The sequence below is a fragment of the Pleurodeles waltl genome, chromosome 12 (assembly GCF_031143425.1).
Source record: "Pleurodeles waltl isolate 20211129_DDA chromosome 12, aPleWal1.hap1.20221129, whole genome shotgun sequence".
Lineage (NCBI taxonomy): Eukaryota > Metazoa > Chordata > Amphibia > Caudata > Salamandridae > Pleurodeles > Pleurodeles waltl.
The window spans coordinates 618,359,824-618,383,625 of NC_090451.1; the positions used below are offsets into that span (position 1 = coordinate 618,359,824).

The following is a 23,802-nucleotide window of genomic DNA, read 5'->3' on the forward strand; positions in this document are numbered from 1 at the left end:
AGAATAGGTGTGAGAGGGTGTATCTGGGGGTGAGAGTGCCTGTCAGATTGTCTCTGGGTGTGAGAGTGCGTACATCAATGTTTTAGTGGGTGTATCAGTCTGCACTGGTCTGTGAGTGACTGCATGAGGGTGTCAGTGGGTCCGTGAGTGTCTGAGTGGGTCTGTAAGTGGGATTGTGAGTGGGAGAAATTGATTGAAAGAAAGAAAGTAAGAGAGAGTTTTTTAGGCTTTAATATCTCATACACTTAAAATGAGATTTTTGTTGTTGGATTTAACAAAAAAAATTTATTTAATATATTAAAGTATTTTTTTTTTTATTAAAAAAAGAAACTAGTCCAGCTGAACCCCCGATAGATCAGTGTGAAGGTCTGTGACCGTCACACTGAGCTATGTTTTTTTTTGGTAGCCCTTTGTGTGCTTTGTATTAAAAATAAGTACATTTTAAAAAGTAGGGACTGTTGGGGGAGCCCTCAGGGGCTCTCCCACGGTCCCTAATTCTTTCTTTATTTTTTTTATGTATATTGTTACTATGAAGCTTTTTACCGGCTATGTGGGACCACGAGAGAACCCTCAAGGGCGCCCCCTGTGGTCCCTGCTTTAAAAAAAAAAAGAAAATCTGTTTTTCCAAAAATAAAAACCCTTATGGGCTACCTGGCACTGTGGGAAAAGCCTTAAGGCTTCCTTCTTAGTGCCAAAGCTGCAGCAAACACAGAGCTGCTTTGACAGCAGCTCAGTGCTTACTGAAGCATTTCATCCCTCTCCCCTGCCCGCGTGCAGAGGACCAAGATGAAACTTTGGATTTTGACAGCAGGACCTGCTTTAAAGGTCCTGCTATTAAAACCCAAAGTATTTGCTGTGGCTTGGCTGCAGCACTGCATGCAACGCTGCAGCCAAGCCACAGCAAACAGCTATGTCCTGGGGTGGGCACCCCAGGACATAGCAGGAGCCAGCCCTGGGGGGTGGTGGTCCCCAGGGCCATCAGAGGCTCCTTGGGGGTGGGGGAGGCACGTGGCCCTCCTCCAATGTTTACATAGCCCTAGGAAGGTGGTAGTCCCTGGGCTGCGGGGGTCCCAAAGGGACCCATTTTCCTTTTATAAACATTTTCCTTGGAGGGTGGTGGTCCCCAGGACTGTGTGGGGGGGGTGCCCCCCAACTCCAAATAACGTGTTGCCCTTGGGGGTGATGGTCCCTGGGGCAGCGGGGTGCCACAGGGCCCCCACGCATTAATTAAGAAATCGCCCCAGGGAGGTCGTGGTCTCTGGGTTGCAGGGACCACACGGCCCCCGCTCCAACTACAGTGTTGCCCCGGGTGGGGTGGTCCTCAGGGAAGCAGGGGGGCCAGATGGTGCCCCTCCCACATCTCATTAAAGCCCTAGGGAGGTGGCAGTCCCTGGGCACCGGGAAGGTGCCAGAAAGCCTAACTCCCCGTTTTTTGTTTAAAGTCCCCAGGACTTGGCCCACCCGGGAGGGCATTAAACAAATGAAGCGTGGAAGATTGCGCTTTGTTGTGTTTGGTTTTTTATTTTTATTTTACGAGCAGCTTCGCGGATCTACAGCGTCTCCGCACGTAAAATTAAAACAATATATATATATTTTTAGCCCTGGGGAGTCACTTTGAGACCCCATCACCATAGCTAAAGGGGCCAGGCACTCTAGCACCTTCTTTTTTTTTATTTTGGGACTCGCGTGAAGCTGAGTCCCAAGATGGCTGACAGCACTTCAACAGCTTCTGCTGTTGAAGTGTTATCAGCCAATCAGATCTCAGCACAAGATCGTTAGGGGCTGCACATCCTTTGCGTCCCTAGATGTGCAAATTTGTTTTCCCCTTAATTTCTCAAAAACTACTGAACGGTATTCCATTTAAAAACTTAACTTTCTGGACCAGGGCCTACCTTCCTACCAAATTTGGTGTAATTCCATCAAGTAGTTTTTGCGCTATTGCTGTTCAAAATCCCTATAGAAAAATGAATGGGAAATGTGTTTTGGGACCCCCTTATTTGTCAACAAATGCTTGGACGGATCACCCTAAAACTTTCCAGGCAGCAGCTGACGGTACTGGCAAATTTTTTGGGAAAGTTTGTTGTGAAGATTCGTCATGCGGGCAAGTAAAAAAACACTTTTTAACAGAAATGTGGTCCTACCTATAACTACCTAGTGTCAACTGCCACAAGGTAATACACACACACACAGATATTTTACTCATCCTTTTAAAAGTGAAGTTATAGTTGCAAATAAAAGCAGAGTAAATGTGCTGGCACTGTTTGCATCACACACCAATGTATATCACATTAATGACATTGTTGGTGACATAACATTTTACTTTACCATTGACATTATCAATGACATTACTATCGATATAGTATAATTTCTTTGCTTGGATATGGGGTGCCGTTAAAAGATGTGTTGTTAACTCTTCTTTTTTATTTGTATAAATATTATGAGGTTATGAACAGTCTATTTTTGAGGGCGAATTTCTGAGGTTTTCTTAACATATGTTAGTGCTATGAGCAGAAGAACCCATAAGTTACCCGTGAAGTTCTTTCAGTGAATATTTGTGGCTTTTTGATGATGTATACATCCCCATTCCTTTGTGTGCAGTGAGGCTTGACGACGGGGCCTGGCCTTTGACTAGGTCCTGCAACGTACTTCCAGTCCACTCTTACTGTGCACTGCAACCATGTACAGTATGAGTGTGTTGAGTGTGCAGGATTGTTTGCTCCTATCCTGTGTTGTGTCCTATTTCCAGCTAGGTTGATGCTCCAAATTGTAAGCATTTGGCCTGGTGCAGTGGAGGGTTTGCTGCAGGGCTTGGCCATTGCCTGACCCTGCAACATCGTCCTGCAATTGGAACCCTTACTGTGTAAGGCCTCAGGCCATGTGCAACAGGGATTAGCCAAAGGGCACCACCTGGCCCAACCTTTCACATGCCTAAGCCCTGCTGAGCACAGCCTGTGTGCAGTAGGGTTTGTCTGTAGGGGCAGGTCTGTAGCAAAGCCCTCAGTCCTACCTCCTAGGTATTCAGACCTCCAGGGCCTCCCCACTGCCCAGGCCCTGTGCCCAACTTCCCATGCTTTTACTACCACTGCTGTTTGCCGTTTGTAGTGGTCTCTGTATACATTCACTGCAACTGAGTCGGTTGAAAATCCTTCGGCTGTGTGCGCTGGCACCAGACTGCATGCACAAACAAATACAGTGCTGGCCTCGGTGCACTGAATCAGCTGAAAACAGTTTCTGGCCATGTACCGTGGCCCTTGGGTACAATGCACCACCACCGTGGTCCCCAGTTTTCACTGTACTTTAAAGTGTTTTAACTTTTTTCAGTATTTAGAGTAGAATCTATTTCTTCAAAGATTTTGCAGATCTACCCTCGAATTTGACAATCTTGAGTTGGACCATTAACTTCTGTGCTAAAAATAATGTCTGTTACTTCAGTTTTGGAGGTAATACCTCTAGGGTGACAGGCAGCTCCCAATCGCTTCTTACTTTCTCTATCATTTTTTTATGTTATAAGCATGGGTACCTGTAATGACCTCTGCAATAAAGGTTTCATTTCTGGCAGCTAATTGATTTCTGTGTTCTATGATTGTTCAGAGGATCTGTGGATCATGCATTAAATGAAGAGGAAATCTCTCTTACAATTGGATTTGACAATTTTCAAATGTATTACACTTGGAGGATTTGATGACGTGGATTCAATTAAAGGAATTGCGCCTGACTGATTTGCCCTTCAGAGCACCTTTTCAATTACAAAAGTAGCTGAAAGACCACTGAACAGGTTTACAACAAACCACTCAAATACACTATTGAGGTAGGAACGCCAACCCCAGCATGGGGGTTGGCACATTTAGGAGTGGGAGGAGGCAGGACGTATACAATGCACCACTTTTGAATGGGAGAGTCCATGGATTCCAACAAACCAGAAGGTGACTGAATGGAGCTGGTTGTGGAATGCAGGGTGACTGAAGGATCCGAGTTTAGAAAACCCCACCCAGAGATCTGTCGGCCTCTTTTTTATTGCCCGCACCCGCACCATGGTTCCAAGAGCTCAGTCTCCTCACCCTACCAGGGTTCTGCAAAGTCGGTCCTGGAGAGCCGGGTCCATGCCAGATTTTTAGCATATCCACATTTAGAAAAATTTAGATTTCTGAAACATCTTTTTTCTAAATGTGGATATGCTAAAAACCTGGCATGGACCTGGCTCTCCAGGACCGACTTTGCAGAACCCTACCCTAAGCCATTGCCTCTTCGTTGCTCACACACAGCTTGGATCTTAAAGACCACATATGCAAACGTTTGTGACTGACTAACACTTAGAAGCCTGCCTGAGTCCTTTTTGTAGCATAATTATCTTAGAAACTCCTGAACAGATTTGTGGCACATGCCTTAATAACTGGTAAGTAAAATTTTAGTTTATTTTTAGGTTTAGAGCAGTTATGTTCAGGATTCTATTTAAAGTATGACCAAACTTTCCAATGTGGGTTATAATGGAAAGCATAACTCTTGTTCGACCCCCATCCCCAACAACTCCGACCCCTCCCATTCACTACCTCCTTCTCAATTGATTTTGAACAAAACTTGATAAGCCAAAATTAGCTCAAACGTTATGTGCAGATTTTCTTTAAGTATTTTCCATGGCAAAGTGCTACCAATATGAGATCAGAAAAAATGTGGGTTACTTATTATAGAAAGCCCATTTTTACTTAGTCTGAATAATTCAATTTATTTGTATAAAATATATTTATAGAGTGCAAAACACACCAAGAATAGCATCAAAATTTGAACACATAGAACACAAAAAAGAACACATAAATATATTAAAAAAGCAAGCAGTACAGTAATCTATTTGAGAAAGTGTTTAACATAAGGTTGAGAAGCTCAACGTTTCATCGGCATATGAAGGCGAGCAAATAAAATGTGGGGCCACCAAACAGTGAAGTGAACAAAATTTGAAACACTTTTCGAAAGCATCATAAAATTAGTTAAGGGGGAGCTTCGAAGGCAAACATTGAGTACAGAAACGAAACAGTGTAAACAGTTGGTTGATGGTTTTGATCTTGTAGTAACAGCTTCAATCTTTACAAACAGCGTTTTTATAGTAGCGGTAGAATTTCAAACCAATGTAAATGAATACAGATGTATGGCATATGGAGTACAGTTTATGTAGGATTTAGAGAGAATCCACTTTTAAATGAATAATTCATTAAATAGCACAATGCACAGTTCTTATTCTCATATTTACATTACCCATACTTACAGCTCGAGTCCAAAGGAGGTAAATGAATTTTCCCACAAGCACACCATTACTGGTTGGTTTAGTAAAACCCCATGACAACCATCCTACAGTGTTTGATCTTGGTTTAGTTTGTTTTATGATGTCACAAAGTTAGCATTATTTTGCAAAAAGTATGGATAAATCTGCGAAGCTGTATTTTTTTGTTGTTGTTTTCAGGATAAAAATCTATCTTTGGCAGAATTTCCCTGCATAACCCACTTTTAGTATGTATAACCCCATCAAAGGGATATAGCGACAACATAATTATTGAAGCCTAAGACTCAGTCCTCGTAAATGTCAACAGAACCTTTCAATGGCTATATTGGGCCATATTACACATGGTACGCATTATGTAATTTTGAATTGTTTATTTTAGGGTAGTTGGTTTGGAAAGACTGTTTTTTTTCAAAGTGCAGCTAACAATGGACACTGGTCAGAATTAGAATGTTGAGCTTTTGATAATGTTTTATACAGGGAGTGCAGAATTATTAGGCAAATGAGTATTTTGACCACATCATCCTCTTTATGCATGTTGTCTTACTCCAAGCTGTATAGGCTCGAAAGCCTACTACCAATTAAGCATATTAGGTGATGTGCATCTCTGTAATGAGAAGGGGTGTGGTCTAATGACATCAACACCCTATATCAGGTGTGCATAATTATTAGGCAACTTCCTTTCCTTTGACAAAATGGGTCAAAAGAAGGACTTGACAGGCTCAGAAAAGTCAAAAATAGTGAGATATCTTGCAGAGGGATGCAGCACTCTTAACATTGCAAAGCTTCTGAAGCGTGATCATCGAACAATCAAGCGTTTCATTCAAAATAGTCAACAGGGTCGCAAGAAGCGTGTGGAAAAACCAAGGCGCAAAATAACTGCCCATGAACTGAGAAAAGTCAAGCGTGCAGCTGCCACGATGCCACTTGCCACCAGTTTGGCCATATTTCAGAGCTGCAACATCACTGGAGTGCCCAAAAGCACAAGGTGTGCAATACTCAGAGACATGGCCAAGGTAAGAAAGGCTGAAAGACGACCACCACTGAACAAGACACACAAGCTGAAACGTCAAGACTGGGCCAAGAAATATCTCAAGACTGATTTTCTAAGGTTTTATGGACTGATGAAATGAGAGTGAGTCTTGATGGGCCAGATGGATGGGCCCGTGGCTGGATTGGTAAAGGGCAGAGAGCTCCAGTCCGACTCAGACGCCAGCAAGGTGGAGGTGGAGTACTGGTTTGGGCTGGTATCATCAAAGATGAGCTTGTGGGGCCTTTTCGGGTTGAGGATGGCGTCAAGCTCAACTCCCAGTCCTACTGCCAGTTCCTGGTAGACACCTTCTTCAAGCAGTGGTACAGGAAGAAGTCTGCATCCTTCAAGAAAAACATGATTTTCATGCAGGACAATGCTCCATCACACGCGTCCAAGTACTCCACAGCGTGGCTGGCAAGAAAGGGTATAAAAGAAGGAAATCTAATGACATGGCCTCCTTGTTCACCTGATCTGAACCCCATTGAGAACCTGTGGTCCATCATCAAATGTGAGATTTACAAGGAGGGAAAACAGTACACCTCTCTGAACAGTGTCTGGGAGGCTGTGGTTGCTGCTGCACGCAATGTTGATGGTGAACAGATCAAAACACTGACAGAATCCATGGATGGCAGGCTTTTGAGTGTCCTTGCAAAGAAAGGTGGCTATATTGGTCACTGATTTGTTTTTGTTTTGTTTTTGAATGTCAGAAATGTATATTTGTGAATGTTGAGATGTTATATTGGTTTCACTGGTAATAATAAATAATTGAAATGGGTATATATTTGTTTTTTGTTAAGTTGCCTAATAATTATGCACAGTAATAGTCACCTGCACACACAGATATCCCCCTAACATAGCTAAAACTAAAAACAAACTAAAAACTACTTCCAAAAATATTCAGCTTTGATATTAATGAGTTTTTTGGGTTCATTGAGAACATGGTTGTTGTTCAATAATAAAATTAATCCTCAAAAATACAACTTGCCTAATAATTCTGCACTCCCTGTAGATAAATGTTGATAAATCTATGGGCTGCGCCTAGGTAAGTTGATTTATGTAATTCCGTGGCAGGAGCAGGTGACAAATAGATATGGTTTTACTAATTTTGCCACATAATTTGAAGATTTCTCCACAAATGGCATTTCTAGCTTATTTGGATAAACATAATCCTGTCTGAGAATGTTTGATTTCATTTGCATTTTTAGTGCATAATTTAGAGAACAATTCTGAATAATTTAGGTCTCCATGCCACATAATTCTAATAGCCCTCACCATGCTTACTTTCTGCATGGTGGGAGGTTTTTTTGGGAGGGGAGAGAGTATTCATGATGAAGAAATCAGTATTTCATAGGCAAATGTGCAACGTTTCCTTATCTCACTGTTCCTTGTGAGATATTGGTTTTATACATCTGTTTTTGTGTAGTTAAAAAGCCCCAAAACATGGTGTGTGTGTGTGTGTGTGTGTATGTATGTATATGTGTGTGTATATATATATATATATATATATATATATATATATATATATATATATATATATATATAATAGACAAATGTAGATAAATTAATTTTCTATTTTTCTAAATATCCTAATCGAACTTGAAAACTATAACCAACCCCCTTCGAGTTTTTTGGTTTGGTAAAGTGACTTGCTATTGTTTGTATAACCAAGAGGACAACCAGTGCTAATTCCAGAAACTTAGTATAACAAATCGGACCTCAAAATATTGTTTTAAAATTTTACAAAGAAAATTTTGCTGAGTAAAGGGCAGGTGGAGTACAGCGGTAAATATGTTCACTTGGGTAGATCCTTTGCTTAATAGTTAAAAAATGGCATGATTTTTTTCATTATCTGCACAATGCAAAATCCGTCAGTGCGGTGTAAACAATGTTCAATGTCATCAGTCTATTGAACGTTCATGTTCTCTCGTCTGTTTTTTTTTTCTTTTTTCTGTGTTTTAACATTTGGAGCCCCATTGATCTAAGGTATGCAATCTGTGCTTAATTTGTGCCAGCGTTTGCTGGTTGGTGGCATCAGCACTCATTTATGAAACACAGGATTTATTTTTCATCACTTGACTTTGACATGGAGAAAGGCAGACGCGGGTAAAGAAGGAAATGAAGGAAGCTTGGATGAAGAAGAACCTGCAAGTGTGAGATAAAGTGACAGGAAGTTGACGCTGGTGGAAAAAAAGAGGCATGAGGTGGAATCAAAATCTATGCAGTCTTGATGTTCAGCAACCGCAACATTCAGCAGAGCCAGCAGTGAACTTATATTAAAAAAAAAAATAAAAAAAAAAAAGATTGGTTCACTGCACCTACTTTTTAAAAGAAATTAGATACTGGTGGATGGTGGGAGAAAACTACAAAGTACCACAATTCAGGAATTTTGTTTAGAAGGCTTGACCACGTGAAAATCTCCCTCCGGACGCTGGATATTTTAAAATCTGCTAGTCTGGTTGGACTGAAGCAGGTTCTACCCTATCAAGAAAGGTTTGCCTACATTACTCAATATGTATGTCATGCCTGGAAAGAAAGTTCAATTTTTGTAGTTCATCCACTGAATGAATGATTGCTGTTGGTTATTGGTGGGGTGAACTTTTTAGTACACAATGTTTTCTTTTTTCCTACGGTCAAACAACTCGGAGCTTCCATACTTTTGAGAAATGGATAGTGCAGAAGGGAGGGCAAGTATGCCGGATTGAAACTGGGAAACACCTTTTGTATGATAGAAGAGATTGGGGGTGGGGGGTATAACTGGGTGTGACATTTCATTTTGCACGTTGTAAAGCTCTTTGTGTGTACACAATGAAAGAACATTAATATTAATAGTAGCATTATCTGGCACCAAACAGCCTGTCTCTGTCCAATTGTGGTGCAGAAATACAGCCAAAATGACCATGGCACCTGTCTGAAATTTACATTAAGTTATAAGGCTGAACTATTTTAGCTGATTGAAGTTTGAAGGTTTCCGTTCCATGATGACTCTGTGCAGTGCTTAATTTGAGCTGGTGGTTTCAGGTGCTCGACAGCAGCACCTGTCAGCACCGGCACTTACGACAGCTGCCAGTTCGTGGTGCGGTTAGTATAATTTAGAGATGAGCAGAACGTACTTATTATTCTCTGTACATCAAAAACTAATGCCTGCTGCCTAGGCCATTCTTATGGCTTTATGGGCCGAGAACAGCCTGGATTTTCACATTTGTAGCAGTGTGATGGTTGGTAGTTGTGTAAGTGTGGCCATTGGTGGTAATGGATGTTGCGAGATGCAGTGGCCTCCAGACAGGGGCCTGGCACTCACTGTTTTACAATTTAAGCACTGGCTCTGATCTTGGGGATCTCCCTTCATTTCTAATGCCTCTCTCTCTGAAAAGTATTTTGGGTATGCATGCTGCGACTGCTGTTAGTGGTCTAAAACCGTGTGTTTTACTTGCCCATTCTTGGTGTGTACAACAGACATCTGTCCTGCTCCCCCCCCCCCCCCCCCCAGTCCCATGGTACTGTACGTGGACTGGCCTATAGGTAGGACCACTGGAATTATGTGGTTGGGGAGGACTAAGTTATGCTGCAAGAAAAGGCAATTTACGCAGCATAATGCAACACATTTTATGGCCGTATTATATCACTAAATTGCATTTTTACACGTTACTAACGTCTGGGCAAAGCCTTCACCTCATTAGCATTAGTGTGATGCCTAAACTTGGCTAGCAGCAACAGAAAGTTGACATGCCACTATGAAGCAAATGGCCTGACACGCACTCAAAGCACTGCAACACGTTACTCTGCAGTAACTTTTCACCTGTTCATGTCAGAAACATGTCAGTCTCCAATTTATGCAGAATAGGATGGATTATATGGCAAGTGCGCCAAATCTGTAAACATGCAGAAAATAGTGCAGCCGCAGAATCACATAATTCCAGTAGCCCTGCTATAGGGAATGGGAAGATTTCAGACATTAGGGTCCTTGAGTGGGCGAAGAGGAGTCATGCAGTGTCTTGCAAGTGCCCAACTTGGCTTCAGTCCCACTTGCTTTTCTGGCCCTTTTGAGCCAAATTCTCGTCTTTCCATAAGCAGATCACGTCTGGCAGAACTGGAGTAGGATTTAAGGAGTGGGCTGGTGGGTGCAATTACCCACCTCCAGGCGTTCATCTTTGATTTGCATTACATAAGTATCCCTCAACTCACCCATGTAGAGGTCGGAGCTTCATTAAGACCCAGTAATGTCTTGTGGTTCCTGAAAGCCGAGGGCTGCCACAATGAAACCTTTATAAAAAAACAGTTAAAACGCTTTTAGGTTGTTTCTGGGTCCTCTGTTTCCAGCATTTCAGAGTTCTCCTCATTCATTGTCGAGAATGTGCAATTTTTGTTGTCTGTTTTTAAAAGGTTAAAAGATTCTTGTATGCGTGAATAAGGATGGAGACATGCTTCCTTCTTTATCATGTTAGTGTTCGTCGTTTTTCCTTGCTCTTCCCTTTCTCGTATCCAAGAGTAAAGTTCCCGAGTATATAATTTCCTTGTGTCTCTCCTGGATTGCTGTGATATTCACCTTTTTACAGTATAACTGGAAACTTCATTTCCACAAAAGGTGGGCTTGGTGGAAGGCGAAAAACAAAGCTTTGGTTACATAGCTCATCCGGTCATGCCCACACTGCCGAGGTCAAACAGTTCTCCACGCTTCTGTGGCCGATAAAACCAGTAGTAGTGAGTGATGGGAATCCTCTTGTGTTTCAGTGCTTTGATAACTAGGTAGTGAGGCACTCTGTGAGCATTAGTTATCAGAGGCCTGATTGGATTGCCATTCATGCTTAAAGTAAATAACTTTGGCAGGAATTTGCTTCTTGGGAATCGTTGTGCTGAGGTGAGTCCTTGGCCTTTGCATCTGGCAATGCGGTGACTGTGGTTGATGCCACGCAGTATGTCCTGTTGCTGCCAGTTTGTGAGATGTGCTGCAGGCTGTCCTGACACATCCGCGGGTCCAGTGGCGCACATAATTGCATGTCCCCTTCTCTGGCCTTCTGGCTGGCAGAGGGCAGGTAGTTTGCAAGTGAATTGGAGATGCGCCAGAAGGTGGCCTTCAGGGACCTTCTGAACTCCTTCCTCATTAGGCAGTAGATGATGGGGTTTAGGCAGCTGTTGCTGTGGGCCAGGCAGGTGGCGAGGGGGAAGATGTAGGTCTGGAAGAAGTAGAAGGTGTTTTCCCATTCTACCACCTCCAGCTTCACCAGCACTCCCCAAAACGCAGCCAGATGATTGAGGAACCAACACACAAAGAACGCCAATACAAGAATTTTGATGGAGTTGGCCGTCTTGATTTGGCGCCGGGGGTTGCTCGTGTTGACGTAGTGCTGCCGAAGGAAACTTAGGAGTAGTAGATAGGACACTGTAATGATGGTGAGGGGTATGATGAAGCCCACAAGGATCTTCTGAATGTGGTAGACCGCCAGCCACTCAGTTTTCGGGAATTTTAGAAGACACAGCTTCTCCCCAAACACATCGGAGACGGTGGCAAAGATGGCTGTGGGGGCAGTGGCTGCAGCTGCCAGCAGCCAAAGACCCAAGGAGATCCACTTTGCAGCTCGTGCAGAGAGCCTCGGTTTGTGGCTGACCGCAGAGGCCACTGACCAGTACCTAGTGATGCTCATGGCTGTGAGCAGGAAGACAGTGGTGTAAACATTGAGAACGGTGAAGGTTAGGACAACTTTGCACATAGCACTACCGAAGGGCCAGCTGAAGTCCAGGGCGACCTCCACAGCCCAGAAGGGCAACGTCAGGGCAAATTGGAAGTCAGTCAGTGCCAGGGTGAACACAAAGACATTGATGGTGGACATTTGGCGACCCGCCCTGGCACGGATCATCTGCATCACTAGGACGTTGCCCGTCAGGGCCACCGCACACACTAGGCTGTAGACCACAGACACAACGATCCGCATGGACAAAAGGTTGTCGCCGGGGAATGTGGCGGCGTCATCAAAGCTGGTGTCTTTGGAGAAGAAGACTGAAGCATTGGAGGTTGTGGGACCAGAGGAGGGTATAGAGTCGTTGGCTTCCATCTCACACTCAAGACTGTGCTGCAAAAGTAGTGTCTTCCAAAAGCGCTGCCCTACGCACCCGCAGCTGTTACTCGGGTGCTCGTGGTTAGTCCTCGCAGGAGCACCGCTCCCTGTTTTCTTCTTCCTAGATTGGTCCAAATTGGAGTACTACGACACCCCTCTGGAAGAGAGTGTCAGCATCGAACCATCGTCCACCTACAAAGAGCAGCTCAAAGTGAACAAACACCATCCTGTAATGAAGCATGTTTGGGGCGCGGAAGTCAACAACTTTTGTCTGCACTACGCCGGGAGTGTGGCGCTAACATCCTTCAGTCTGTCAAGCAAACTATGAGAGAGAAACTCAGTTTCGGAGGTTCTCCGTTGCTTTCGAGGGGCTGCGGCTAAAGTTGTCAGCTTGTCCCTCTGTCGGGAGTGCCGGTGGGTCTCGACGTGTACCCCGGGCTGCGTAGTCCGGTCCAAGCGCGCGCTCAGCCTCCCCTCAGCTCGCGCTGACCGACTGCTCCGCTCCTCAGGAGACGCGCGCAGGTATTGACGGGCTGCCTCAGGCGCCGCCCAGCCCCTGCAGCAGGGGCTGGACCTCGATGACAAGCCTGAGGGCGAGAAGTCCCGGGGCTTCATCGCGCAGATCGCGAAAACGAGCCTCGGTTGCAGATTAGGATGTCACTGGGCGCATAGCTAAATGGAGGCACCGACTGTGGGGTTTAAGGTACTCTGTGGGTTAGTGCACCAGTTGTGGAGATCCAGGTGTTACCCAGGGCGTGACTAGAGTGTCATGTGCTGTAGTGCAAAAAGAGAGCTGGGTCACATGCTGGTGTTTGGATTATAAAATACAGCAATAACTAGTGTTCAGTTATCCCCTCAGGCATCTGGGCCCTGGTGTCTCTGCACCTACTGCACAAGTGAGAGGTATACCTCTGCAAGGGTCCTGATTTCGGTGGTTACGTTCTAGTTCATTGCACTGGTTACGTTTGAGAGAGGGCACAGCGCTTCTCGGCAGGGTTCAACGCTGAGAGTACAATCCCTTCTCAGTAGCCAACGGATCCTCCCGTATAGTGTATACCTCCGCTTTTAGATTTCTGTTTCAAGCCTCATCAGATTTCCAATGGAACGTCCTCCCTAAACTATTTAAAGCCTAGTATGCGGCTTGGGTGACAGCAACAAAATTTTGATATCTCAAATAAGGTAGTGGAGCGGGGTGAGCGCCTGCTCCACAGATAACCGGCAGTGCAGCGATTTCAATGCTGACTGGGCGAACAGCATCTGCTGTTCTTCCGAGGTTCAGGTGGATGCACAGCATAGTCTGAAATTGATATTTTTTTTCACTATGCACTGAAAACAAATACATTTCAATATAAGCACTAGTACTTTATTTTGCTATCCATTTTTCTCTATTGATCATAATATACAGGCGTGATTAATAATAAAAAGCGCCATGTTAAACCAGCATTGGCAAAGCCAACAGGTCTCGCCTATACAAAAACTATGGCTTTGGCAATGTGTTTTGCCATGTTGTACATCAGTGTGGCTGCTGTTTAGCATGGCTAAAAGTTAGTGGCATGGAGTATCGTGGAGTGGGGGGGGATTAAATGTTGAGCGGATTAGGGCAGAGTAGAGTGTTCTAGAGTTCAGTGGCAGAGAGTGCTATGGGTTGGAATAGGGTGGAGTGGGTTGGAGTGGATTGAAGTAGTGCAGTGGATTGGAATAGAGTGGGGTGGATTGAAATGGGGTGAGGTGGTTGGAGTTGGGTGATTCGACTGGATTGGGGTGGGTGGATTGGACTGAAGTTATAGTATACAAGCAAGGGGTCAATTGGATTTGGGTGGGTTTGAGTGGGGTGAATTGGAGTGGGGAGGATTAGACTGGAGTGGGGTGGATTGGAGTGGTGTGACTTGAAGTAGAGTGGTGTGTATTGGACTGGAGAGGATGGGGTGGGTTGGATTTAACTCGTGGGATGATTTGATTGGGATAGAGTGGGACAGATTGCACTAGAGTGGAGTGGATGAATTGGGGTGAGGTGGATTGGAGTGGGGGTGACTGGATTGAATTGCAATTGGGTAGGTTAGGGTGGATTGGAATGGGGTGTATGGGGTGGAGTGACTTGGACTGGAGTGAGGTGAATTGGACTGGAGTTGGGTACAGTGAACTGTAGTGGATTGGGAAGGAATTGAGTGGGTGGGGTGAATGAAATTGAATGGGGTGGATTGGATAGGGGTGGGGTGGATTGGATTGAGGTGGATTGGTGTGGAATTAATTTTTTGTTGTGGGTGGAGTGGGGTGGATTGGAGTGGACTGACAGTGAGTAGGGTGGATTGGATTGGAGTGGGGTGGACTGCCCTGGAGTGGATTGGAGAGGGGAGGATTGGAATGGAATGGAGTGGAGTGGATTGCAGTGAATGGGGTCAGTTGGATTATGGGTTTGATTGGTTAGAGGGGTGGATTGGATTGGTGTCGGGTGGACTGCATTGGTGTTGGTTGGAGTGAGTTGGATTAAGTTGGTTTGGGGTGGGGTAGCCTGGGATGGGTTGGACAGGAATGGGGTGGATTAAGGTGGATTGGAGTGGGATGGATTGAAGTGGGTTGGTGTGGATTGGATTGGAGTAGAGTGCTGTGCTTTGGGGTACAGTGGAGTGAGGTGGATTGGAGTAGGGTGGGTTGGGATGGAGTGCAGTGAATTAGAGTAGAGTGGGGTAGATTGGGGTGGAGTGGATCGGGTGGGCTGGATTGGAATGGGGTGAGGCGGACTGGATGTGGTGGATTGGATTGGATCGGAGTGGGGTGGGGTGGAATGCATTGAGGTGGGGTGGATTGGAGTGGGGTGAGTGAGTAGGATGAATTGGATTGGAGTCTGGTGGGGTGGACAGGAATGAAGTGAGGTGGATTGGAGTGAGCGGGGTAGATTGAGGTGGGGTGGAGTTGGGCTAGGTGGGCTGGACTTGACTGGATTGGAGTGAGGTTGATTGGACTGGTGTGCGATGAAATGTGTTGGAGTGGGGTGGATTAGATTGGTGTGGATTGGATTGAAGTGGGGTGGATTAAGGTGAAGTGGGTTGGCCTCAGGAGGATTCAAGTGGATTGAATTGGAGTGGGGTGGACTGAAGAAAGTTGGGTGGATTGGGTTTGATTGTATTGAGGTGGGTTGTATTGGAATGGGGTGAGTTGGACTGGAATGGGTTGGATTGAAGTGCAGTGGGTTGTACTGGAATGTGGTGTATTGGCGTGGGGTGTGTTGGATTGTAGTGGGGTGGGTTGGGCTGTAGTGGCGTGGGCTCAACTGGAATGGGTTGGATTGTGCTGAATTAGAGTGAGGTAGATTGGATTGGGGTGGATTGTATTGGGGTGAATTGTGATGGATTGGATTGGGGTGAGGTGGACTGAAGAGAAGCAGATTGTTCTGGATTGGAGTGAGGTAGATTGTTTTTATTTTGGAGTCGGGCAGATTAGAGTGGGGCAGATTGTTTTGGATTGGAGTGGGACGAATTGTTTAGGCTTGGAGTGGGGCAGATTGTTTAGGCTTGAAGTCGGGCTGATTGCTTTGGGTTGGAGTCGGGCTGATTGCTTTGGGTTGGAGTCGGGCTGATTGCTTTGGGTTGGAGTCGGGCTGATTGCTTTGGGTTGGAGTCGGGCTGATTGCTTTGGGTTGGAGTCGGGCTGATTGCTTTGGGTTGGAGTCGGGCTGATTGCTTTGGGTTGGAGTCGGGCTGATTGCTTTGGGTTGGAGTCGGGCTGATTGCTTTGGGTTGGAGTCGGGCTGATTGCTTTGGGTTGGAGTCGGGCTGATTGCTTTGGGTTGGAGTCGGGCTGATTGCTTTGGGTTGGAGTCGGGCTGATTGCTTTGGGTTGGAGTCGGGCTGATTGCTTTGGATTGGAGTGGGGCTGATTGCTTTGGACTGGAGTGGGGCTGATTGCTTTGGACTGGAGTGGGGCTGATTGCTTTGGACTGGAGTGGGGCTGATTGCTTTGGACTGGAGTGGGGCTGATTGCTTTGGACTGGAGTGGGGCAGAATGTTTTGGACTGGAGTGGGGCAGAATGTTTTGGACTGGAGTGGGGCAGAATGTTTTGCACTGGAGTGGGGCAGGTTGATGTGGGGCACAGTGGGGTGGATGGGTGTTGGGGGCTAGATTAGAGTGGGGCGGTTTGGAGTGGGGCAGGTAGGATTGGAGTGGGGTGGATTGCAATGGCACAGTTTGTTTTTGACTGGAGTGGGGAAGACCATTTTTGACTGGAGTGGGGCAGACCGTTTTTGACTGGAGTGGAGCAGATTATTTTGGATTGGAGTGGGACAAACAGTTTTGGATTGGAGTGGGGCAGATTGGAGTGGTGTGAATTGAGGTGGGGTAGAGTTGGGTGGTGCTCTGAATTAGAGTGGGGTGGACTGGAGTGGGTCACATAGGATTGGAGTGGGTCAGGTAGGATTGGAGTGGGGTGGATTGTAATGGAACAGATTGTTTTGGATTGGAGTGGAGCATATTGTTTTGTTTTAGGTTGGAGTGGGGCAGATTGAAGTGGGCAGATTGTTTTGGATTGAAGTGGGGCAGATTGTTTTGGATTACTGTAGTGGAGTGGGGCAGATTAATTTGGATTGAAGTGCGGTATATTGCTATGGATTGAAGTGGGGCAGACAGTTTTGGATTGGAGTGGGCAGACAGTTTTGGATTGGAGTGGGGCAGACAGTTTTGGATTGGAGTGGGGCAGACCGTTTTGGATTGGAGTGGGGCAGACCGTTTTGGATTGGAGTGGGGCAGACCGTTTTGGATTGGAGTGGGGCAGACCGTTTTGGATTGGAGTGGGGCAGACCGTTTTGGATTGGAGTGGGGCAGACCGTTTTGGATTGGAGTGGGGCAGACCGTTTTGGATTGGAGTGGGGCAGACCGTTTTGGATTGGAGTGGGGCAGACCGTTTTGGATTGGAGTGGGGCAGACCGTTTTGGATTGGAGTGGGGCAGACCGTTTTGGATTGGAGTGGGGCAGACCGTTTTGGATTGGAGTGGGGCAGACCGTTTTGGATTGGAGTGGGGCAGACCGTTTTGGATTGGAGTGGGGCAGACCGTTTTGGATTGGAGTGGGGCAGACCGTTTTGGATTGGAGTGGGGCAGACCGTTTTGGATTGGAGTGGGGCAGACCGTTTTGGATTGGAGTGGGGCAGACCGTTTTGGATTGGAGTGGGGCAGACCGTTTTGGATTGGAGTGGGGCAGACCGTTTTGGATTGGAGTGGGGCAGACCGTTTTGGATTGGAGTGGGGCAGACCGTTTTGGATTGGAGTGGGGCAGACCGTTTTGGATTGGAGTGGGGCAGACCGTTTTGGATTGGGGTGGGGCAGACCGTTTTGGATTGGGGTGGGGCAGACCGTTTTGGATTGGAGTGGGGCAGACCGTTTTGGATTGGAGTGGGGCAGACCGTTTTGGATTGGAGTGGGGCAGACCGTTTTGGATTGGAGTGGGGCAGACCGTTTTGGATTGGAGTGGGGCAGACCGTTTTGGATTGGAGTGGGGCAGACCGTTTTGGATTGGAGTGGGGCAGACCGTTTTGGATTGGAGTGGGGCAGACCGTTTTGGATTGGAGTGGGGCAGACCGTTTTGGATTGGAGTGGGGCAGACCGTTTTGGATTGGAGTGGGGCAGACCGTTTTGGATTGGAGTGGGGCAGACCGTTTTGGATTGGAGTGGGGCAGACCGTTTTGGATTGGAGTGGGGCAGACCGTTTTGGATTGGAGTGGGGCAGACCGTTTTGGATTGGAGTGGGGCAGACCGTTTTGGATTGGAGTGGGGCAGACCGTTTTGGATTGGAGTGGGGCAGACAATTTTGGATTGGAGTGGGGCAGACAATTTTGGATTGGAGTGGGGCAGACAATTTTGGATTGGAGTGGGGCAGACAATTTTGGATTGGAGTGGGGCAGACAATTTTGGATTGGAGTGGGGCAGACAATTTTGGATTGGAGTGGGGCAGACAATTTTGGATTGGAGTGGGGCAGACAATTTTGGATTGGAGTGGGGCAGACAATTTTGGATTGGAGTGGGGCAGACAATTTTGGATTGGAGTGGGGCAGACAATTTTGGATTGGAGTGGGGCAGACTGTTTTGGATTGGATTGGAGTAGGGCATATTGATTCAAAGCAATCTGCCCTACTCTGTTTTGAATCAAAGTGGGGCAGATTGTTTTGAATCAGAGTGGGGCAGATGTTTATGGAAGCTAAACTGGAGTGGGGCAGATGGTTTTAGATTGGGGTGGGGCAGATTGTTTTGGATTGGGGTGGGAGTAGATATTTTTGGATCACTGTACTGGAGTGGGGCAGATTGGTTTGGATCGAAGTAGGACGGACTCAAATGAGGTGGGTTGGGAAGATTGGAGTGGATTGGGGTGAGTGGTTTGGATTTCAGTGGACTGGATTGGAGTGGGGTGGACTGCTGTGTACTGGACCATTATGTGTGTTGGACATGACCTTGTTAAAAGGATTTCCCTGAAACTTTTAGCTTTTTCCTCCTGGATTTTTGCGGACTCTCTTGGTGTGGCCTTAGGACTCTGGGCACTTTCCCACAGTACTGCATACTACATAGGCCAGTATAGGGTGTGTACATTGGTGGTTTAGGTGCTGCATCCAAGAGTGCCCTGTTAAAAAATAATAATAATAATACACCACATACCTGTGGCAGGTACATCCCTGGTTACTGGTGGGGAACTGCACTAAGTGTGCCATCCACCAAAGTATCCTGACCCACACTTGACATTGCAGGCCTGTAGAGGCACAGATGCTTCTGTGCCCAGGGTGGCATCTCTCATACCTTGACCAACCCTGAGCATGCCTTTTGCTACCCTTAGGGCGCCCTCTGAAAGGCAGCATTGGTGGTAGGCATAAGGCAATGGCAGGGAAGAACCCCAACCTGGGTTCTCCCTATCTAGGGGGACGGCCCCTCCCATAGGTTTAGCTGATTCCCTGTGAGTGGCCATAGGACCCAGGGCACGGTCCCAGTTTGTGTACAGTGTAAAAGTGCCAGCACCCTTCCTAACCATGGTGAGAAGTTGGTGCTAAGCAGTGTGTGCTGGACCTGCCATGGCAGGTCAGAGTGGCTCACTTGCAATGGTATTCTGACGTGCTGAACCTAGCCTGCCAGGTCAGTATGTGCGCACTTGCCCCATGGTGTCATATAAAGGACCACGTCTGCCATTGCTTACCAGTATGTGCGCACTTGCACAATGGTGTTTCAAAGTACAGCGAGCCTGACACAGCAGTCCAGTGTAAGTGCGCTTACACAATGAGGGTTAAAGTACCATTGGAGCTCTAGGCACTTTGCCACTGTGAATACAGTGTGAAAGCGCGCACGCCTTTCTACCTATGCCAGGAAAGTGGCACTGACCAGTATGTGCACATATGCACACTGGTGTGCCACTATGTACGTGCCTGTCACAGTAGGCCTGAATGGATGCACTTGCACCTGTGTGGTGTCCTTTAACTTGTGTACACGGTCACATGTGCCCATGCAGTGAAAGAATACCCATTTGTTTTTGTTTACTACACATTACAGGTGCTCTGACCATAGGTTAACATGGGGATGGGTTACAGTTGAACCTGAACTGCAAAAGTAGAATGCAGTGGAGCAGTCTCATGGTGTTTGCTATCATTGGATTCACAGGGACAAACCCCTTCCCATAGTAAATATGGTTTTGGCAGTTATGCTCTAGAAATGCCACTTCTAATAAATGGGCACTTCTATGTTCTAAACTTCTCTTTTGGTGCCTTTTAATTCAAACTCCATTTCACTGGAGGCTGGGGGAAGCACATTTGTGTATTCCTCAGCAACAGCCATAAAACTTGGACACCCAGAAGGACAGGCCTCTGCCAGTTGAGGGCCTGGCTGGATAGATTGGAGGGAGAGATTTTGACACTTGGCCTCTCGAAACCAGATCATGGCCTCACTAAAGGTAACGATCTACGTTCCATGGCCCCATGGCAGACAGTAGAGTAGTGAAATTTAGGGAAGATATCTGTTGTTCAAAGGGGAACCCTTTGAACCACTCCAACTTTAAAGGCACACTTCAGGATATCTGCTAGAAGCACACTTCAGCAACTTAGAGCGCCACTTGCAGGCACGTCGGACTGAGACGCTGGACCACGTGGTGAACACTGCCCCAGGAAATGACCACATTGTGGTTGGCCTGGGCAAACTGGTCAATGCAGTGTGGCACTCTGAAGTGTCCTCTCCCAGGGTATAACGGCGTGCCCCCCGTTTTCTCAGGGATGTCTCTGAGACAACAAAGACCTCCTGTGAGGGACCTACAACTTCTACTGGTGTCATCTGAAGAACTGTGCCCTTCTAAGTACTTACATTGTCATCTGGACTTCATCGGGCAGCAGCTGTGTGAGCGCTGAAGCAAGTATACTGTCTGAAGTCCAGTTTTTACCTGGTTCGTTGCCTTCAAAGTATTGCCTGCATTTCAAGAAGTGTGGCCCTTCATTGTGTGGCCACGACATGCATAGGCGGCTAGTTAGTTGTGAGCGGGTTCAACAGTGTGGGACCCTGCGTGGCCCACCTTTGTCGAGTGTGTCGCATTTCTCTCATGTGACTCCCGACTGCATGCTTATTGTGTGTGGTGTCTGCGTCATAGGTGACGACCCTCGGAGGTGTGGGCGTCCCAGGAGCAGTGCTGTATCCTACCTCGTGAGGCCCTGCTAAAGTTGTCTTTTATGTGTGTAGCCGGATTGTCTGGTGTGGGATGTCTTTTCCCTCATTCCAAGGAGGCACGGAATTGGAATCCTTCATGTGCATGCTCAAGGATTGTCTGGTGCGACCCATGTCATTGCGCACCCGGCGTTGTACCTCACTCCAGTGAGACACGACATTGAACATGTTGTGTTTGTGATCAGAATTGTCTGGTGCTGCTCAAGTCATCACGCACCAGACGTGTGCTTCGTTTCAGGGAGGTTCAACATTGAGCACTTTATGTGGGCAATCAGAACCTGTCTGAGGTAACTCAAGCCATTGTGCTCTACACGTTGTGCCTTATTTCAGGGAGGTATGGCATTGAGCACTTAGTGTGTGTGTAATCTGAATCGTCCAGTGCGTCTTAAGTCATTGGGCACCCGACATAGCACCTCCATCCAGGGAAGTAGGAATTGGTATCACCTTGTGTGCAACCGGGACCATCTGGGGCTTTACAAGTCATTGTGTATTAGAGTCCCTGGCTCGGCTGAGCGCCACTGTGACCAGCGTGTTCCTCTTCCCATGCTTGCAGACCTGGGCCTGTTCCTGAAGGCTCGGAGACCTCTCAGTGAACTTTGCAAGTGGTGGCCAAACCTCCATTTACTCACTATTATCTACTCAACTGGTATTGCTTTCTTTCTCCATATTGTCCCTGAGTGCCTGAACAAGTGTGACTCTGGCCGTGTGTGGCTTAGCACCCTGAGAAAGGTTGTTCACATCTTCAGATAGTGGCAGAGTAGTAGGACCAGTTGGCAGGTGGAGGAAGGGTTTGGGGAAGGGGCTGCAAGCGCAGTGACAGCTGTGCCATTGCTTTACACATTGTCCCTGTGATAAGCCTGCCTACTCTGAGCCAAGCTACCCAAGGGTGAGCGCAGGTTTTAAAGTGAGTGTTATCATCCCATCCCTGATGGGAGTGGCGAGTTCTGCCTAGCTAGGACCCAGCTCTGCCAACCAGAACATGCTGTCTCCAACAATGTGTTAAAGAAGAATTTAGAAAATTACACACAAGAAAGAAATAATGTTGCTTTACAATATTTAGAACAAGATGATAGTCCTCTTTTGAGAACGGCGCCATGAGCAAAAACAAAACATGAGTGCAAAGTGAGAAAAGAAGACTTCACAAAAGAAGATAAAAAGTTAACAGTAGAAAATAAAACTTAGCAATTTTGTTTGTTCTGCAGACATGTTTTTGGCAGTCATGCGTCTTCTGTGTGCAGGGCACAATAAGTTAAAAAAAAACAAAACAAATTGTATCTCATTCACATCAGGAGCAGCGGACGGGCACTCATTAAGTTGCATCAATCAGTACTTGGTCCCTTCTCCAAGGACAGGGACAGAAATTATGATATGCCAGCCATGACCAATTACGAGGCTGTAAAGAAGAGTGCCACGCAACCTAACCAATGATGAGCAACGGGCGGGCTCCATCCCCTTTTCTAACTACAATAGCATCTTGCAAGCGATATGCATGTGCTAGCGCTTGCTGTTGCAGGCTTGACCCTAAAAACAAATTTTTCTCTGTTTCCTCCTCATTTTTTGCATTCATATTTATTTTTTCACTTCACAAATCATCCTTAGCTGTCTGCGAACAAGAGAATGGGAGTTAATAATTCAGCCTTATGGGCGATATGCTACTGAACATGAAGTACGAGGTGAAAGGAAGAAAGTAATGAAAAATAATTGTAATGTTACGGTCAAACACATGTTTAGTGTCACTGCTTGCATCCTAGGGTTTTAATTTGTGGCTTCTGTGTCCCTCGGCGCTCATTGAGCTTGTTTACTACCTATAAAGGATGTAAATTACATCCTCTGCTCTATAAGTGACTATATTAGCAATGCTATTGGTCCTGGGTGACTGCGAACTGTTTTATGGCCTAAAGGGGGACCGTGAGGTAGGCCCTGTGACTAATAGGGAGTATCAGCTATGTGTGTTGTGTGCAATAGGTTTTAAGAACAACTTTCTATGCTCTACATATACTGTGAATATGCTACTCTGCCTTAAGCCGAGAGTTGTGCTCTGTAATCTGCACTTGCAGGTATATGCCTTCAACCAGGAACACACCATGTTACTGGAAAGGATTGTAAAACTGTGGCCATTTTAAATTTCACCTCCACATATACTGGCATAAATCAGTTACAACGAATAGGCAACATTATTGTACAACCTAGACAATTGCAAATTTCACAGCAGGAAGGTATATCAATAATACATTGAGACATATTTATGTATGTTGTGTTTCTATAGCTCAAACCAGGCCAAAAGGCAGTGGGGCGCTGTACATGGTCTGAGGCAAGCTTAAAGTCGGGGAGTAATAGGAGAGGAAGTTGTGAATGGTTAATGCTTTGTGATGTAGTGTTCTTTAAAGAGGTGAGTATTCACCTCTTTCCTAAATTGAAGCAACTTTGGTGCTGTCCTGTTGGATATGTTAATGTTGTTTCAGATCCAGAAAAGACATGGCTCTTAACAGTATCTTAGAGAGGTCCCCGTGGTGAGACCACCCAGAACCTCAAAAAATTCCAGAGGTTGTATCTTACATCAAACCACAACCTCAGCTCTATACTGCTTTCCACTTGTCACCTCACAATTCACCTCCACCCCAGACAGACACTTTCCAGGTGACCTTGAGACCACTGGGGGTTATTAAAAACTTTGAGTGAAATCCACAACCTGCCCTACCACCACATGCATTTACTATTATTCCATCATTCTTTTTGACTGGGACTTCAACCTCCCTGGAGGCTCATCCACCAATACAATGAAAA

At 46.2% G+C, this 23,802-nt stretch overlaps 2 protein-coding genes across 2 annotated transcripts in view; one reads left to right on the forward strand and one right to left on the reverse strand.

Annotated features, from left to right (window-relative positions):
• Positions 1 to 23,802, forward strand: part of ANKRD35 (ankyrin repeat domain 35) — a 436,761-nt gene that overhangs the window by 116,548 nt on the left and 296,411 nt on the right. The gene's annotated exons all lie outside the window — the stretch shown is intronic.
• On the reverse strand, positions 9,774 to 12,780 carry RXFP4 (relaxin family peptide/INSL5 receptor 4). Its single transcript, XM_069217932.1, has one exon. It carries the CDS (start codon positions 12,344 to 12,346, stop codon positions 11,102 to 11,104), a length of 1,245 nt encoding a protein of 414 aa, XP_069074033.1. The 5' UTR covers positions 12,347 to 12,780; the 3' UTR covers positions 9,774 to 11,101.